This window comes from Lampetra planeri, chromosome 1 (assembly GCF_965212315.1).
Source record: "Lampetra planeri chromosome 1, kcLamPlan1.2.h2, whole genome shotgun sequence".
NCBI lineage: Eukaryota > Metazoa > Chordata > Hyperoartia > Petromyzontiformes > Petromyzontidae > Lampetra > Lampetra planeri.
In genome coordinates this window covers 31463566-31483588 of record NC_136107.1, presented here as the reverse complement: position 1 = coordinate 31483588, position 20023 = coordinate 31463566, and the positions used below count along the sequence as shown (strand labels likewise).

The 20023-nt window shown below is 50.2% G+C and overlaps 1 protein-coding gene across 1 annotated transcript in view; it reads right to left on the bottom strand.

Annotated features, from left to right (window-relative positions):
* Nucleotides 1–18199, bottom strand: part of LOC144742021 (caskin-1-like) — a 150107-nt gene extending 131908 nt beyond the window's left edge. The window contains exon 1 of the mRNA XM_078592449.1: nt 17295–18199. Coding sequence (XP_078448575.1) covers nt 17295–17388 — 94 coding nt within the window. The 5' untranslated portion in view covers nt 17389–18199. The remainder of the gene's footprint in view (nt 1–17294) is intronic.
* Nucleotides 18200–20023: the final 1824 nt, after the last annotated feature.

The window sequence follows — 20023 nt, the reverse complement described above, 5'->3', positions numbered from 1 at the left end:
GCCACGTTCCCAAAGCCACGTTCCCTACGCCACGTTCCCTACGCCACGTTCCCTACGCCACGTTCCCACAGCCACGTTCCCAGAGCCACGTTCCCTACGTCACGTTCCCACAGCCACGTTCCCACAGCCACGTTCCCACAGCCACGTTCCCACAGCCACGTTCCCTACGCCACGTTCCCTACGTCACGTTCCCTACGCCACGTTCCCTAGGTCACGTCCCCTACACCACGTTCCCTACGTCACGTTCCCACAGCCACGTTCCCTACGCCACGTTCCCTACGCCACGTTCCCTACGCCACGTTCCCTACGCCACGTTCCCACAGCCACGTTCCCACAGCCACCTTCCCACAGCCATCGACAAAGCAGACCTAAGCCGTGCTGGCGGCCCGTTTACTCGTCCCGGTGCATCAAGCACGGGTTGTTGGCGAACTCGTGTGCTCGGCCACTCAGTCGCGACACAATTTGGCTCCGTGCATAATTCAGACGAGTTCCTGCTCGGAGAATGAAAATATCGATTTCGGTGTCGTGCGAAGAACATAATTCCAAGGGTGTGTGCGAAAGTGCCACCCTGTATTGCGTCACTTAAAGGGATCTCAAAGTCAGCTCTCTGATGTCCACTTCTGTGGGCCGTTCTCCAACACGGGGAGGTTGCACTTCTGCGCGAGAGTTCCAAATATATTCCTTATTTCATGACACAATGGGGATTACATTTGCGAAAAGGACAAACATGTAATAAATAACATTCTAAGATAATATGCAATTGCCCAACAGTCGGGGGAAAGGGTGCACAGGCAATGTTTGTTGTTATTGCTTTGCATGGAGTAATGGTGCAGTGGTTTGCACATTGTGGTACAAACCAAGTGACCTTCATTCAATTCCCAGCCGCAAATAAAGCGAGTAGAAAGTGGCATCCGCACCTGTCCTGTGCCTCTCCTAAGTCAACTCTGCTTTAAATGAGTATTTGGTAGTATATGAACATGAAGACTTGGGAGACAGAGGCAGTCAAGCATGGCACTGGCCATACCACGCCCACTTGCATTGTTATGGCCCAAAGAGATGCGAGCTATGAGCACGTGCCGCTATAGCCATCACAGCAAACAAGGGGACCGTTGTTTTTGTGTAAATGCATGTGCATATGTGGACGTGTGTGTGTGTTCTGGTCGACTCAGCCTCAAACGAGTACCTGGTGCGGTGTGTAAACATCGCCACTGGGGAGACAAAGGCAGCCGGGTGTGGTTCTGGCCACCTACCCCCTCGTGTGCCATGCCGGCCTTCAGAGGTGCGCGCTAAACAGCGCTTGCACCAACAGTCTGTTCAGGCTATACGGGAGATGTCTTTTTTTCTGCAGGCAGAAGGAAGTGGGTGGGCTGGTGGCATAAACATACCACTTAGACCACAAGAAAGGCACTCACAGCTTTAAGTACTTGGTGGGTGGAGGAGTGCTCTTGATTCATGTCTAAAGCTGTTACCGCTTTCATGCAGGCGCTGCGCTAATAAAACAGCGTGGTGGCTGAGAGCGCGATGTTGGGCCTGTGCCACAGCACTGAGCCAGAACGCTGAGGACCTGGGTTCAACTCCCCGACCCCGACCCGAGAGGAACGAATTTGACAAACGCAGTGATTTTAATGTATGTACGTATGTATGATGAACTTCTTTCACACCGTTCGTAGCCAACCATGCTAATTGTAGGTGCCGGGGAAGAACAGCAGACTAAACACAAAAAGCAGTTCTAAGAAAAATCCTTTTCAATCTAGATTTGAAAGTGCACAGCTCCAGTGGCTTCCTAATATCAGGTGGAAGAGCGTTCCAGACGGCCACAGTAGCGAATCTGAAAGCGCGCGATGCGGTTGACCGTCTTTGTTCAATGGCTAGCGGCCAAAAGCCGCTGCTGCGAGGATGACCAGAGTTCACGTGATGGTGGTTTCGGCAACCATGGTACACATCTTAAGTCCGTAATTCTTCAAGATGCATTCACCAGATTATCGAAATATCGAATGAGTTTATTCATTAAGGAATTAATAATTGACCACGTGTTCGTGTTGATGTAATGGCCAGCCACGTGAAAAAGACAGCACACTCATGATTGAGTTCATGGTTCTCATCATTTGTTCACTCATGCTGGTTGGGGGTCAACTCATCTCATCAAACCCCTCGGGTTAATACATTGAGAACCTCTTTGTGTGACACCAGAAGGTGTGCATACTACGTTGCATGAATGTCGAATTTCCACACCAGCTCATCGTCATCTTGTGGCATGACGCTGCCAAGTTAAAGTAGAATCAGCGAATGGAACAACGTTTAAAAAATATTTTTTGAGGCTAAAAATATAGGAGTCAAATCGGCAAATCTCGGGGTTGAGGACATTACCGTGAGACAATGGCTAAGCCCGCGGGGGGGTGGGGACAGGCTCCCGATTAAAGGGACGGATGCCCGAGGTCTGTCAGTCAATGCCAAATTAGGAATAAGACGTTCGTGTGCGGATTGGGGGGGGCGGGGGCGGGGTGGGCCTGGGGGATATGCTAATTAGGTGGCCGGGTAGCAGCTGCCCCCCCCCCAAGGAGGCAGTGGAGTCTACGCGTCTACTGCGGCTCCACTCCACTCCCTGCCAGGGGACGGCTGCTGCTGGATCCGTGGCGTCCCAAGGATCGTCACCTCCCACTGGGTCGGCAGCAACAAGGAAGGGGGTCACGGCGGCAGTGTGAGGGCGTGCGGCGTTCGTGTGTTTGGTTCGCCACCTGCCCGGTTTTTTCCCAGGAATCGTCCTCCACTGTTGATGTAGCGAAATCTGCGTAAGTCTTCCCGAGATGTCACGAGTCCCGATTGTTGTCAGTTGCGCAGCAGTAGTGATTACAATAATTGCTACAATACACCACACCCAAGACAATGCATTCACATGTAGTTCTCACCTCCTCCGGTATTGTGAGATATTATTTTTCCCATGACATTTCCAAACTCGTATCTCTTTGTTTGTGAGTGAGTGCCAGTCCATCAACCTGTTTAGCTTCATCATCAGCGTCTCATGTTGTACCACTGCTCAATTTGTTCCGCCTCGTTTGTACAGTTTTGTTATTGCGGTCTGGGAAACATGTGGACCAATTTGCATGGGATAGAGGGTTGCCCCCTCGCGTGCGTGGTATTTCTCTGGGTGCTCCAATTTTCTCCCACGTGCATAAACACTCATCGATTGGCGGAAAACATCTTAATACTGCCTACATAGAGGATGGCAGAGCTGGGCTGCTGCCTTTCTGCTTGTCTGTGGGTTCCTGCACGCGCCACCGAATCGCTTGTTCACTCCGAGAGTTGCGTGAGCACCTGTGTGGCACGTTACGATTTTAAATCAGTATTATTGTGAGCAAATAACCTGAACCGCTTCTTATTCATGTGATTCGATCCCCGTGCCATTTCGCGAGGAGAACACGTTTTAATCGACGCGTGCTTCCGTGGCCACTGCCGATCGTGTAAGCGGCGGGGCTAGTGGAGGTCGTGTTGCTGGCCGTGACATTCATTCTAATTGGGTAGAGTTGGTAAGCGTGTCGATGGTGTCGTTTGGCGGTATTGGAGGAAGTATCATCAAACCCTCAGCATGTGAACGGCACGTTCGGGCTGTCATCGCGACCTCAGGCTGCCTCTCTCTCGGTGGTGTGGCTGCTGCTGGTGGTGGCGTAGGCATCACTTCCATTCAAGATTTCACGATTATTATTATTTTTTAACAGTTGTGGTAAATGTAGCAGCCTCTAATGGCTGAAGGGGGCCGTGAAAACATTGAATGTAACACATATTCGAATTGAAAAAATATTGATTCTTACACACGTCGATGGGTGTGTGTCGTGAGCTAGAAGGATCGATATTAAGGGATGGAGCAATGCCTCATTCCACCCTGATTGGTGTAGAGAGTGGTGGTGGTGGTGATGGTGATGGCCATCTCCCCAAGCATACCAACACCTCCTACGGCGCCCACAGATAGCTGGCTAGCTGGATATATATTTAATTTATTTTATATTTTACCAGGTAAGGCCCACTGGGCGATACAGCTATTTTTAGGAGCGACCTGGCTCTCACAAATGATAGCCCAAAGAAGTGGTTTATCATATGGACATTTCTAGACAGCAGATACTCTTATTTTCTTTGGGTCTTTCTGTAAAGTCACGTAGATAAGTTCAAAGAAAATACGAAAATAACAAAAAACTACGACGTTTCGATCGCAACACCGCTTGTCGTAGTTTTGTTATTTTCTTTGAACCTATCTACGTGACTTTACCGAAAGACCCAAAGAATATGAATTCCTGCAGTCACGAAAGCTTCAAGTCAACAGATACTCTTAAACGCACGTTTCTAAATGTGGAGGGAAAAACTGAAGGAGAAAAATCCACGCGACTACAAGCAGAACACGCAAACTCCAAATATACAGCAGCAGGCGTCAGGGTCGGGATAAAACCCACGACCTCCTGTATAGCAGGCGAGGTAGTTAACATGTCGCCACTCACCCACCCATACACCCAGCTACCCAGCCAGCCAGCCATCCACCCGTTCAGTCATGTACTCACCCAGCTAACCAGCCAGTCACCCACCGCCACACACCCAGGCAGCCATCTACCCACCTCGCCACCTACCCAGCCGCCCACCCAGTCTTCTCTTAAAGCAATAAATAAAAGTGCCTCAAAATCTGATGCATTAGTAATGAACTAAAGCCCTTGCATATCCGCCTCAAAGTTACAGTCAGAACAGGGCTCACCACAATGCACGCACGCTTACAAGCACGTGCAACGTAACAAACGCAGTGCATGCATAATGCATGCAGTGCATTGCATACACACGCGCACACACAATGCATGCAGTGCATTGCATACACACGCGCACACACAATGCATGCAGTGCATTGCATACACACGCGCACACACAATGCATGCACTGCATTGCATACACACGCGCACACACAATGCATGCAGTGCATTGCATACACACGCGCACACACACACAATGCACGCGTTGCACGGAACTCATTGACAACACAGGCACACGCCTGTGTGTGCACATACAACAACACATTCGCCTGCGTATTTGAAATGGACAGTGGGGCATATTTAATGCATAGACATTGTGTTAAATGTACACACAACACGCTATACACACATACATAGTGCATTCATGATTTTTGCAGCGTGCTCTACAAATCACCGCAAAAACAAATCAACCTGAATATGCCCGACCTCTCTGGATCTCGGAAGCTAGGCAGGGTTTTAACCTCATTCGTGGCTGGATGGGTCACAGCTCGGGTTTGCCAGGAATCGGAGGTGTGGTTGTTGCAAGGGCTGCAAGATGCTAGGATGTAGAAGTACGGGCAATGGGTGTGGCCCACAGAGAGATGTCATCCACTCATTCGCCTGAGTCTGTGAACAGAATCCATCTGTGCGGATCGGTGAGTGTAATCTCCTTTGTGTGTGGGGTTTCTCCATATTCTGCAGTTTTCTCCCACAACAATACAAGACACTCATTACACTACCCAACCACTACCCCAGCCACTGCTACTGCACACACCAATGTGGGCACCCGACGCATTCAAATTAAACCGTGAGTATTACATCTGCACCTCCGTTTAGCACGGTGTGTTACGTACGGTGCTCAAGAAGTTTAACATACTTACGTACAATGGAATTGGCCAAATATCCCAAGCCAGAACCTTTCTGAAAAAAAGAGCATTGACTCTCAGTGGAGATTTCCTGCGAAAATAAGTCATTTATTATCATTATCTAGTAACAGGGAATATACTCTGTGAGAATTTGGCACGGCAGGAGAGGGCGTCATTCACGATCAGAAGGTCCCCAGGGTTGATAAACATTTCTACCAGTTTGTTCAGAAGTGAACCACGCTTGTCATCTCTAAATAGGAGATGAAAACACCTGCCCTCTCACACTTTCTTGAACTGGAAACCACTTTGACGGTTTTATTTATACAAAGCAAAATGAACGACATTGCTTCAGCTGCTTACGTATTAATACATACAAGAACACCAATTTGTAATTCAGTACAGTGCACTCTCATGAGATTGTAGTGGATAAAACTGTGCCTGTACAACATGAAGCCGGATGTTGAATATTCGCGGTGGAAGGTTTTTCGGATCGCACTGGAATTCGGGTACATCACTATGTCCTACGAGCCAGAAAAAATAAAGGGAATCGGAGGTTGGAAGGTTAAAAACCTGAGATGGTCAATGCTTCGACTGCAACATAAGCCTTTTCCAGCCTTTTTTTCCGTTGCAACGTGTATTGACTCTCTATTTTTAGCATTTTCCCGAAGGGAAATACTGAAAATCTGAACCCCAGTTTTCAATATAGGATTAGAAAGTGCACGGTGTGTGTGTGTGTGTGGCAGGGCCCTGCCGCGACGTGGTTGTGGTGGCCCCCCCACACAATAGCTCTGTTGCTCCCCCCCCCCTCCACCATGTCAGACGTTTCAGCTCCACATGCTGGGAACTTCTTCTGCAACTGAATTGGTTCATGAGATGAATAGCTCCTTGAAAACAAACAAACAAAAACCCCGCGGTAAACACATCGGAGAGCTCCGACTAAAATTCCATTGTGGCCTAAGATGAAGAAAAGGAAAACCGTCCGATAGCCCATGACCAAAGCTCCCCGACTGTGCCCGATCTCGTCGGATCCCGGCAAGCTCTGCGACGTGGAGGATAACTGGGAATGACCTGGACGAGGGAAACAACGCGCGGTGCAGCAGGGCCGCAAAGAGTCACGGGCATTGAATTGAAGCCGTCGCTGTTGTCGTCGTCGTGACCTCAACAAAGCTGTTGCCGAGGTCACATTGTGGTCGCCGTCTTTTGTACGGCGGTGATCCGGCGCAGGCGGCTGTCCCAGACAACAAGACGCCCACATTTACGCACCGCACCGGGTACTCGATTAAGGCCGAGTCGACCTAGGGGAGCCCCACGATCCGTTTCAAATATGTGCCATTGCCATTGGTCGCGAGCGGGAATCTAACTCAGGTGACTGGGTTTGTTTAACAGTGCGCAAACCACTAGTCCACAGCTCTCCATACACACACACAGTCACAATGCGACCGACGTGATCACGTGACTCTAACTCGCTCACTGATTACATAAGTGCTTCGCCCCTGATTGCATAAAAAGAGCATCACAACCAATTTCATAGTCCATCGTCATTATCATCATCATGGCATTGATCAATCCACTGCTGGATGAAGGCCTCCCCGAGCCGATGTTGTCTCTTGATGCAACATTCTACTTTACGCGTGCGCACGAGCCGATTCCATCGCTCCATCTCCCGGGTTGACGTGTTCTCGGATGCGTTCCATCCCTTGGCTGTCTTTCTTGTTATTATTTGTGACCCTCTGCCGTAATCCCTTCTAGCGACGGACGCGTCCCTGTCCAAGCCCTACTCACTCCCTTTTCTTAACAAGTTTGAATGATGTCATTAGCCCACGTGGGTCCTGTAATAAAGGTTTTATTTACGTATTTATTTCGTGCAATGACGATGCAAGGGTGCAATGATGCGAATTCATGGTTCAATAACGGTTAACTTGTGTGTCGGTGGTGATGCTTTCGACAGGCCTCAGTATGACCGCACTCATCAAAATCCCGGTGTTTCTAGCTCGGCATTCAGTGCTCTAGCGCTAATGGTGCTGGTGGTGGTGGTGGCTGTGTGGTCGTGTTGATGGTTGTGATGGTGACCTTGGTTGCTATGGGGATGATGTGGTTTTAGTGGTGGAGTTATAATGGTGACAGTAATGTTTGTGATAGGCTTGTGGTGGGATTGGTGATGACGGAGGTAAGCGATGTGACCATGGGAGTCCAGTTTTACCATGGAAGTCCAGTCCAGAATGGCAAATGTACGAATAATTTGATGATTTCATGACAGCAACCAGACTTGTATTGGGCAGCCGAGAACGTGCAACCTGCGTTGTGTGTCCACAAGATACGAGCCACGTGGTCTCTGGGCTACGTCTTGATGTTCCAGAGGCCATGCAAACAGAGGCCGTGCGGTAATGTCAGATTAAATGCTCTCAAAGTCAAGATAGTCACGATAAACGAGATAAATTGTCGGAAATAATGAAAAACGGCGGGTAATTCTGTATAATTAAAGTACTGTACAAACCAAATGTAAATAATGGCGTTTTTTCTATTCCAAATCAGACATCAAACGATACTTGATCAATCAGCATTCACCTGCCACGGCGGTTAGCTGGGAATTAGCAGCCGTGCCCTACAACAGGTTGCAGCAATTAGGGGTGACACGTGCCTTTTTTGCGCCGGCCTAAGTGGCACCCTGGTGGGATAAATGTATGCATAAATAAATAAGAAGCCAGCAATGCACAGCAGACATGAGATCATGGGTCCAAAATTAAGCCATCGATTGTAATGAAGATCTCACGGGTAGCCACTGCACTGCTGCCTGAGGCAAACATTGAATGATGCCGGGATTGTAAACGTTCACAACAAGACAGGGACCCCCCTCACTCACCCACCCCCCCTTGAAATATCCATTCAGAATGTCGGCACAATTGTTTAAAACAACCGCTTAATAAAGGCTGGCACGACACATCTGTGAAAAGGTGTAGTGTGGCCAAAAGCACAACCAGATGCCCCTTTTCTCCCCAATGCTCATGTTTCATTTAAGGATGAGTCAACCTGGGGGAGGTCAGATATTTGTCGCCGGGTTCGTAGCGCAGTGCACTAAGCACTGCACCAATGCTCCCCTGCCTGTTACACACCCACACACAAACGATACCAAGCATGCAAAATGTAGCTGGTACAACAAAATCGTGTTCTGCTTCGCTAAATGTGAACATTACTTTCTCGCTCGCCCTCTGTGCCGGACTCTTGTTAAAATGAAAATAAATGAATGACGGCGTACTCTACTAATAATGACCGTGATTGTTCGTTTAAATAAACATAAGTAAAACGAGTACGTTAGTAACAGTTAGTGTTTTTGTTGTTAATACAGTACAAGCTTAACGTTAACAAAGTGAAGCTTCGGCAGCACACATCGCTACCAGGGGTGATTGGCAGTGGTCAGGATTGGTGACGGAGTGGCAGCCAAGGAACGGAACGCGTCCGTGGGGGAGATGGAGCGGTGAAATGAGCACGGGTGCAGGTTCGTGAGAGACGGAGGCGGCTTGGGTAAGGCCTGCATCTCGCGGTAGATTGGCCACTGTCTGATGTGCTGCTGATATTAAAATGAGTACGACCGTCTGCGATACTGCCAGTGATTTTCTTTCAAAGTGGAATGACCACTGGCATAGGAATGTGGAATTTCCACATATCGCTCGAGGCGGCCAATGGAGATGAGCGCCGCACATTTCTCGTTGAAGCACGTGGTTACTCCGATGTGTTTTGTGAGGTTGAGATTCAGGGCCGTGGTCCATGCAGGGCCCGGATGTGGAATCCCGTCGGTTCAGAGAAGCCTCTTATAATGCATTTTGATGGCGTGAGTGTCGGGCAGGATTTATTGTTATTGCGATGAATTGGGAGCACGCTGACTCCTGCGACTGGAGCCTAAAGGGCCCCCCTCCCTCCCCTATCTCTCTCTCCACCACATCCCTCGCTCGCCCTCATCATTGGCTGAGGTCGCTCTCATTATTAACGTGGGATCATCAGACGTCCGGGTGAACGCGACCTTTTCGTCTGCTCATCATGAAGAACGGCACGGTGCACCGAGTGACGGGCAATTTGCATGTGTGCATGTATGCGTGCATAATAATAATAATGATGATGATGCACGTCTCAAAGTCAATCCACTGCTGGATGATGGACTGCCCATTAGGTACCTTGACCATAGTTAACCAAACTGGTCATTGCAGGTTAGGGAAGGGGCGATAATGGCCATGACCGCTTCATATATCATCCATCACTGAATGTGAGCCGTGGCCGGGAATCCAACTCAGGTTGCCGGGTTGATGGTGCAGTGTGCTCACCACTGCGCCACTGCGCTCCCCTCACATGTACGTACGTACGTCTGAAAGAAATGGACCTCTGCTTGTTTCTCTACATCTAAATAAAATGTGTTTTAGTCTATCATCTCCGTGCCTTGTGGACTAACATTATCCAGCAGCGTTTGTTTACCGCAGTAAATTATTCCGTGGTTTTAACCTTCAGGGTCTCATCAGCCAAGTCTGGCTTGTTGAGAAAAAGGCTGCTGCGTTGCCAGATACTCCATCCTCCCATTGCCCAATAAACCGAAAATATTTCATTTTTATGTGGTGGTACGAAGAGAGGTTTTATTTTACTAGCCATAACGCTCCACAAAAGGTGCATAATGCATCTGTGTCTGTATGTTGTGTTCACACACGTGTGTATGTGTGTGTGTGCGCGACGATGCCGGGTATTACGGTTTCCTCCTACCACGTGCCAACCGTGCATTGAATTGTATTGGCCAAACATCTAAAAACAGGGCCCTCTGAAACAAACAGTCTGGAGACTCACTGAGACCTTATCGTGGGTGAAGAAAAAGGCCACGACCCCTCTCTCTCTCTCAGAATTTTTAGGGTGTTATTTTGTTCGCTGTTACTGACCTTCCGCTGTGAATAGGGACGAACCCAATCAGCTGCAACGTTGAACTCTGTCTGTCCTCTCAATGACTTTCAAACCCCCCTGGTTATTATCTCTAATGATCAAGTTGTTATTACTCAGTACATCCACTTTTTAGATAAGCCAATCTGATGTTTGCTACCATACCCTTTGTCTTGTTCGTGTTGTTCACTGCAGCGAATGCCATAAAATAAAATAAAAATTTAACAGTCCACTGTTGGACAAAAGGCCTCCCCCACTAAGTGTTGGAGCCCTGAGTTAAATTCCTGGCCATGGCTATCATCAGTGGCGAGTAATGCTGGACCCCTTCCTTCACCAACCCACACTGACCAGCGTGGTGAAGTATGGTCAAACAACCTCCACGGCTGATATAGCGCGGAGAGACCTTCGTTTAGCATTGGATGGAAAATGTCAGTGAATTATTTATGACGTTATTAATATGATTATTCTCCTACTTTATTCATGGCATGTCTCAGTTCATACAACGACTGTCATTCCTACAAATTGGTGCTGGTTGTTTTGATCCTGGGGTGATCACGATGGATGTGATAATGATGATTATGATGACAAGTCAACCTCGATTACAAACACATTCCAAATTATTGATGGTGGAGTGATGGCACAATTGTTAGCACACCGCGCTACAAACTTGGCTACCTGAATGTTATTCCTGGCAACAGCTCACATCAGTGGCGTGTAATATCTGAACCAGTCTGGGTATCCTCTAGGTTGACTCAGCCTTATGTGAGTATCTGATGCGGTGTGTCAAAACACTACCCATGGAGAGTATGTGCAAATCATCCACTGCTGGATGAGTACCTCCTCATGATGTGTCAGTCACAGACAGTCTGGCCCAAATCCAAGAGTGCCTTGACAAACATCTGCTCATTAGTTGTTTGCATTCTGATTATTAATTATTTCCCCCGTCATGGGAACGTTGAATTTCCACTCAGAGCAATCACTGTACTGTACAAGAGTTGCTGCCCCACTGCTCACCTGAGCAGGGAGACTGACACCGACTCTGATCACGTGACCACATTGACACCTGAGCATTGCGCCCGAGGGCAAGTTAAAAGTACAAGACAAAACGGTCATGAGAAAACAAACCCAACGCAGCCGCATTCTGCCGGCTGCTTTGTCAGAGCGTGGTTATCGCACAGATATATTGCGCCGTGCTTCCTTCACAGGTATTGACCAGTGCCACTGCACGCTGCCGGTAATGAGAGGGACTTTGGGCTCGCAGCTACCAAACCCCGACCACCCTCCCCCGTTTTGTTTCTGCGAGTGTGCCCTGAATTTACCAGTGCGCTCGCCTCTGGATCGCGAGCGCATACTAACGAGTCTTGCCCCTGTGGAGTGCGATCGCTTGGGAGCGGAGGTTGCTCTTTCTCTGTTCAAACGTTCGTGGATGGGGAATTTCAGAGAAACGGCAGTCCGATCGGAAGGGGAATTCTTGAGGGGTCAGTCCCATGGAGTTGTCGGCAACTCCGTTTACAACTTTAGGTTGTCACTCAAAAATGTCGCCTCTGTTGGAACACGTTACATCGAACCAGCCTGAAGCAGGCTGCATTTTGGATTTATTGGGAACACGACAAAGAAAAGTGGAAACAATTGACGAAATGTGCAGTGAACACCTACGGGGTATCTGGGCCATGGATTGTGATGATGAAGATTGCGACCTGCATCTCAACGCACGAGTCGGCGAGACGCGCCTGGTGGCTTTACAACGCGGGGGTTCCACAATGGGCACGTCGCACCCGGGTATCGAACGCAGGGCGCGGCGCGCTCTGACACACACGGAGCCATCGGTGTCGTAATCCACTTAGCGCTCCCGGATTCAGCTCGCGTGCTGCGCCGAGGCCAGCCACGTGGAATCAAAACGCATTACCTCGTGTGACAACGTTGGCGCTCGTGAATCCGAATATTGATAATAAGCCCGTGGGACGAGACTGATGGAAAAACTAAACTAAACACATCACGTTGACAATTCACCCCAGGGCCGTTGACGAAAACGTCGGCGTGTTTATTTTATTTTCTGCCAAAAAAAACAACGAAGGAAAAGGAGCATTCGCCAGTGCGTGAACGGGGCCCTAAATATCTTGATGGAATCCGACTGCGTGCTAGCAAGCCTAGCCACGTGGAATCACAGTGGATGGTGGAAATATTTGCTTAAGCAACTTCAAATTCATAACAGAAAGTCGTACACTGCAGATGCGTACACCACACGCACGCGCGCGCGCTTACCTGCGTGCGTGAACTGCTCACACGTGGTGGGGTAAAGCCGGCGTGGAGGAGGGAACCCAATATCATCTGGTGGGGCACTGTAAGGCTCCCTCTAGTGGAGGCCCTTCCACCAGCATTGGCGTGAGCAAGCAAGTTGCAGGGCTGCGTCTCCACATTTCACACGCATCGTGCGTGGTTTAATTTCATGTATATCCAGGTGAGAGCATTTTGAGACTAAATACCCTTTGCGAGTGAAACCTGGCATGCAAAACAAAGGTTTAATCTGTGTGCTAGCCATCCTATCCAGCTCGAATCGGATTACGCGTTAACGCTGTTAGCGCTGGTAAATCTGACTGCTAAAAGAGCCATGTCTATCGCATACAATTACATATTAATGAGATTATCAGAGCATAACAAACAGTGGCAAGTCGGATTACATACAATCCTATATCGCACTCACGATCTTACTCTCTACGATCTGAGTCGAACAGGTTTGGTCTTAACCCGATAATGAATTAAATTGGGAATGAAACTCATACATGTACGCACGATATATATTATTGTTTTTCTCTTTCGTTTGAATTCAAATGTTGATGTTGACATCAGTCTGTCTTTAGACGGATACGTTTCCTGTTGGGGTTTCTTGCACAGCGTGGTGCAACATCGCCCCTTGTTCGTAGAGAAAGGAGCTTTCTGGAAGGTGACGTCGCAGGATGACTGCTTAGGTCGCTTCAATTGCCTCTTGCGCACACATAGGTCGAGCGGCATCTCACTAATTGGCTTCACAATCGAACCGTGTTTAAATCTCCGGAGCGAGAATATTCAGAAAAAATGTTTTTGGGTGAAAAGCCAAATGTGATGCGACGTGGATCGCAAATAATGATTTGATGGTCGTCTGTTGCGCCAGCTTAAATTTGAACAACATTTCGATTTAAAGCTTTCGTGACTGCAGGGATTCATCTTCTTGGTGCTTTCGGTAAAGTCATATAGAAGGGAAATAATAAAATAATAAAAATAAAAAATGTAATAAAATAAAACAATTTCGGTTTTTATGTTTTTTATGTTTTATTATGTTTTATTATAATTATTTTATTATTTCCCTTCTACGTGACTTTACGGAAAAAACCAAGAAGTTGAACAACATTATCTGAGGGCCCTCTCCAACAATGTGCTACAGGAGCGTTGCTGTTTGCATTGAAATTCTGGACCGGTTTAGGATTTCCCGAGGCTCGTCAGCCGACTGTGGCCTGTTTAAAACCAAGGCTGTCGTGTTGCCTGATGTTAGTATTGGCAAGAACACTTCATGAACACCAAGGGACTTGTTCGGTGCGGCAAAACTTCTGGGGGAGGGGCGTTTGTATCGCTCGAGACAATCAACTCACAAGGCATGAGAACCCCAGATTACTCACGGCCTGGCATATCAGAACCCAGGTACTCATCATTTTAAGTCCTCCTGATAGCATGGCCTCTCTCGTCGGCTGTATGATAGCGCATTCAATGCACCGTGGATATGAGAATCATTCAATGCATGTATACTCGGGCTGGTAAACGTAGATTTTGTTTCATGATAAATAACCACATTGAAAATAAACAATAAAAAAACGATTGTTGCTTTCATGTATATAGCCACGTCTAGCAACGAAGGGTATGGCCACGGTTTCGTGGCGAGCACATTATGGATACGCCAGCCTCTTTCAAGACGTCTGGTCCGCGTGGAAGAGTAGGCCAAATACCCTTTGGTGCTCCCTCTAGCGGAGGATCTTCCGACAGCAGTGGCCCTTTTCACTGACAAACCAGGGCATATTTACCACGCGGTGACTGCAGCCGCCGTGCTGTTTGTAGATTGGCGCGTGCCAATAATCAGTGCATTCACCACTCACGCGCCACTGAAAACGGCACCTGACTCTGGCAGGCGGCAAATCGATCGTGACAACGGTTACCAATTTACAGCCATAAGATGTGCGGCGTGTCACTTGACGTCTCGACACATTCGTCAACGACGCTGTGGGCTTAACAGAAAAAAGATATAGGCGACGTTTCGGGCAATGGCCCTTCTTCAGGGAGGATAAGGGGAGTGCTGGCTCAATACCCCCCTCCGGCTGCCTGTACGTTGAACTTAATTCGCACCGTACGTAGCCAACCGAGAAATAACATTCGGCGTCACGTCAAACATTTGTCAGCTCACTGGTGCTGAACACAGGCACCAATTAGCACTGCGCGGTGCTATGAGTGTGCTGCTGCTGCGTGTTGTGCCTGATGGGAGTACGATGTGTGCTGTGCGTGATATTCATAATGTGCGATGCTTTTGTGGTGTGCATTTGCTTTGCGTGCACATACTGAGCGGTGTGAGCCCGAGCGCCCCGTGCTCCATGTGCTGTGGGAGCGATCACGTGTCGTGTGTCTTATGTCACGTGTTGCGATTGATACGTTGTATGTGTGTTGTGTTTCTGTTGTGTGGTATGTGTGATGTGTGGTATGTGTGTGATGTGTTATGTCTGATGTGTGCGTAGCATATAACGTGTGCATGTGCTGTGTGTGTAATGTGTGTGATGTGTGCTGTGTGTGCTGTGTGTGTAATGTGTGTGATGTGTGTGTGTGTAATGTGTGTGATGTGTGTGATATGTGTGTGCTGTGTGTGTGATATGTGTGTGCTGTGTGTGTGTGCTGTGTGTATGTGTGCTGTGTGTGTAATGTGTGTAATGTGTGTGATTTTTGTGCGCTGTGTGTGTGATATGTGTGCTATGTGTGTGCTGTGTGTGTGTGTGCTGTGTGTGTGTGTGCTGTGTGTGTGTGTGCTGTGTGACGTGTGTGCTGTGTGTGTGTGTGCTGTGTGATGTGTGTGCTGTGTGTGCTGTGTGATGTGTGTGCTGTGTGTGTGTAATGTGTGTGATATGTGTGTGCTGTGTGTGTGTGTGCTGTGTGTGTGTGTGCTGTGTGTGTGTGTGCTGTGTGACGTGTGTGCTGTGTGTGTGTGCTGTGTGATGTGTGTGCTGTGTGTGCGATATGTGTGTGCTGTGTGTGTAATGTGTGTGACGTGTGTGTGATATGTGTGTGCTGTGTGTGTGATGTGTGTGTAATGTGTGTGATGTGTGCTGTGTGTGACGTGTGTGCTGTGTGTGTGTGCTCTGTGTGTGTTGCGTGATGTGTGTGTGTGTGACGTGTGTGCTGTGTGTGTGTGTAATGTGTGTGACGTGTGTGCTGTGTGTGTTGCGTCATGTAATGGAAATCGGTTGCGTAGCGTTCGCGCTCTGCACGACACCGCCCCCAACGCCCAGACGCGACTCGTCACCGTCCACGTCAACACGCAGCAGAACGCGGTTTGAGCCACCGCGAGATCTACAACACGAAGAGCCGTGGCACCTGCCGTGGATGGGCAGTCGGGCTGATGGTGGTCAACATCACGATACGGAGTCGATACTACGTATCGTGAGCCGCCGCGATCTGGGCCACTTCGACGGAGGAGGAAACAGCAAACAACTTCACAGCCGCTTTCTACCGAAGCCCTCCTCGTCGTGGCTAGCAGACCTCGCCATTGGCATTTAGCTCCTGGACGTATTGCCAGAAGCAAGAAGGGAAGGGCAGTGGGGAGACAAAGACGGCCGGGCGGGGAAGGGGGTTTGGGGTCACTTACCCAGGCGAAAAAAAAAATAATTGGCACTCGCCTGCTTTAATGAAGGACGTTAGAATTTTTTGAATTGTACTTTCCTCGACATGTTTATGATTTCGGAAAACATCACGTAATCCGCAACACCGTCGTGCGTTTGTTAAACGCAGTCAACGCCAACCCGAGCGCATGGATGATCATCACACATTCAGAGATGAGCGCACAACGCAGTTGGGTATTGGACGCACGTGCGCTAATAGGCCACGCGCAGCTTCACTGGCCAATGACGCAATCGCCCCAGCTGCGAGCGTTCGCGTGCTGCGTGCGCACGACGATTTACATCCAAGACGCCTGCCCGGGGATGAGCGGCACTAAGCGAGCGAGTGACGGGTGGAAAGTCGCACGATGTTCCAGAAGGGTTAGAAAGCTACGACGTGGTAGCTATATATATAATTACCGTGCTGAAATCTATAGAGGGAGGAAAAAAAAAACACGTGAACCAAATGTCTTCGAATTTGATCCCCCGCACACGAGAGCCTGGGCTGAGGGTGATGGGTTCCCCTCCTTATCCGCTTGGCTCAGCCTAGAGTTCCACATTTCTACAAGTGTCACAACCAAACACTTCACACATTCAATGACCATCATCCGCTTTGAACCGACCCGACATACGGAAACGCACTGTGCATAACAACAATGTGTTCGTCGCCCGGACATTGGCGTGCGTAACGCGCAGCAGCTGCGGTGCCGTTCCAGATGCCCGCGAGCAATGCCAGTCTATCAGCACACCTGTAGTACGATCACGCCGCCAGCGACAAGAAAGCGGCGGAGGTAGAAGAAGGAAGGGGTCGTGACAGCTAAACGGCCAATGACGACGCAATTAGAGCGCCGCTCGCAAACACCGACGCATCTACTCACTCGCTCGCCCGGCCTTGCTCCGGTTCAGAAGGCGCTGGACGGTGGCGATGTCCTCGTTCTTCACGGCTTGTACGAGCTCCTGATCCTTGCCCATATCGGCAGCGGCGACGGAGACGGAGGTTCACTCACGAACCACACGCACGCTCGCTCGCTAGCCGACTGCAGACGGAGATGGTCAACAAACCTTCGGAGGAGTCCAACCTCGCCACCAGGTCCACCTCAATTGCCTGGCCGGCCGGCTGGCCTGCCTCCCCGATCTCACCCCGAGTTAACCCTTCCAGCCCGGAGGGAGCCGCGCGTGTACGCAGCAGAGGGAGTCGAGCTCGTGTGGTTTGGATGTCCTCGGTTCGTGGGTTGAGATGCGAGCCCCGGGCTCCTTGCTTGCTTGTTGTTGTGTGTGTGCGCGCGTGTTTGTTTGAGAGCGTGTGTAGCCGTGTGTTTACGTAAGTCTGTGTACGCGTGTGTGTGTTTACGTGCGTGTGTGTGTCTGTGCGTGTGTACGCGTGCACGTTGCTTGCTCAATTCAGTCTCCGATGCGGGAGGAATCCCCGCCGCGCTTCAGCTGCGCTGCCCCCGCTGCTGCCCCCGCTGCTGCTGCTGCCGCAGATGGAATTCGCCGGCCTGACGCGGCCGCCTCTACCTCGGCGCATCCCGCCGACTGGGCTCGCGACGCAGCAGACATCACAACAACAGCGGCGGCGGCGTCCGTGGGACTGAGCGCGCAGAGGGGCATTCGTGGGGCTGGATAGGGCTGGCTCCTCTCGCTGGCTCGCTGACTCGGCTCGCTGGCTCGGCCTGGCTTTCACTGGCGTCCTGTGCGCCACACCGCGCCAGCAGCGGGAGCCCCTGATATCTGCGCCATCATTCTCGCGTATTCCTCGCGTTCGCCCCTCTCGCTCTCTCTTCTCCCCCCTCTCGCTCCCTCCCTCCCTCTCGCTCTTCCGCCGTGAGATGCGCACCCACACGCGCGCAACGTTTGCGTGCTAGCCGATGAGTCGCTGCAATTGAGTTGTATTTTTTTTCTGCTGCTGCGATGATGGTGATGATGATGGTGGCGGCGGCGGTGATGATGGTTGTAGTGCTGATGGCACGGAGTCACGCCTGTTCACACCATCATCGCCGCGTATTCCGAGCCTCCTCCATGAAAAGGAGGCGGGACGTGCTGATGATGTAGCGAGGCACACATAGGTAGGCAGGCTCGCACTCACTCACACGCACGCGCACGCATACAAGGACAAAGATCCCCCGTATAGCCTTTGTCAGGCCGGGAGGGCAAGTGCTGTTAACGAGTAGTACCTATGACGGCCGGCACGGCACACGAAGAGGGTGTGTGTGGCCAACACCACGTCCGGCCGCCTTTGTCTCCCCAAGTGGCGATGATTACACATCGCACCGGGTACTCTATTTTTGAGGCTTGAGTCGACCGAGGGGGAACCCCAGGACCGGTTCAGATCGTCACATGCGCAGAGGCAGGCTCGCACGCACACACGCACGCACGCACACACGCACACACGCTCGCTCCACACGATAATACGCGCAGACCCACACATGTGCAAGCACAAAAATACAAAGATCCCCCGTATAGCCTTAACATACTGTTGGGGCAAGTGCTGTTAGCGAGCACCTATGAAGGCCGGAACGGTACACGAGGGGGTAGGTGGCCAGCACCACGCCCGACCGCTTTTGTCTCCCAGTGGCGATGTTTACACACCGCACCAGGTATTCATTTGAGGCTGAGTCGACCTAGGGGAGGCCTACGACCGATTCAGATAATCGTCACTGGTGTTGGCCGTGAGCGGGAATCGAACCCCGGGGCGCCAGGTTCGTAGCGCAGCGTAGCGCTAACCGCTACACAACCGCTCCCCACATGTGCAAGCACACACTCTCGTGCACACACACGCAGACACACACACACACACGCGCACAAACTAACCATGCACACGCACACACACACACTAACCACGCACACACACGCTAACCACGCACACACACACTAACCACACACACACGCACACTAACCACGCACACACACTAACCATGCACACACGCACACACTAACCACACACACACACTAACCATGCACACACGCACACACTAACCACACACATACACACTAACCATGCACACGCACACACACTAACCACACACACACACTAACCACACACACACACTAACCATGCACACACACCAACCATGCACACACACCAACCATGCACACACACTAACCACACACACACACACTGACCATGCATACATACGCACACACTAACCACACACACACACTAACCACACACACTAACCACACGCACACACACACTAACCACACACACACACACTGACCATGCATACATACGCACACACTAACCACACACACACACTAACCACACACACACACTAACCACACACACTAACCACACGCACACACACACTAACCACACACAAACACTAACCACACACACACACTAACCATGCACACACACGCACACTAACCATGCACACACACACACCAACCATGCACACACACGCACACTAACCACGACACCATCGTCACCACCACCACCACCACGACACCATCGTCACGTGGTGCTGGTGATGGTGCCGATGAGGATGATAACGACGCTTGTGATGGTGATGGCGACGCTCGCGATGATTGCTGCCACGGATGTTTTACTGATGCGGGCTCTCGGTGGGGGGTCAATGCAGAGACGAGGCTGTGACAAGGCTGTGAC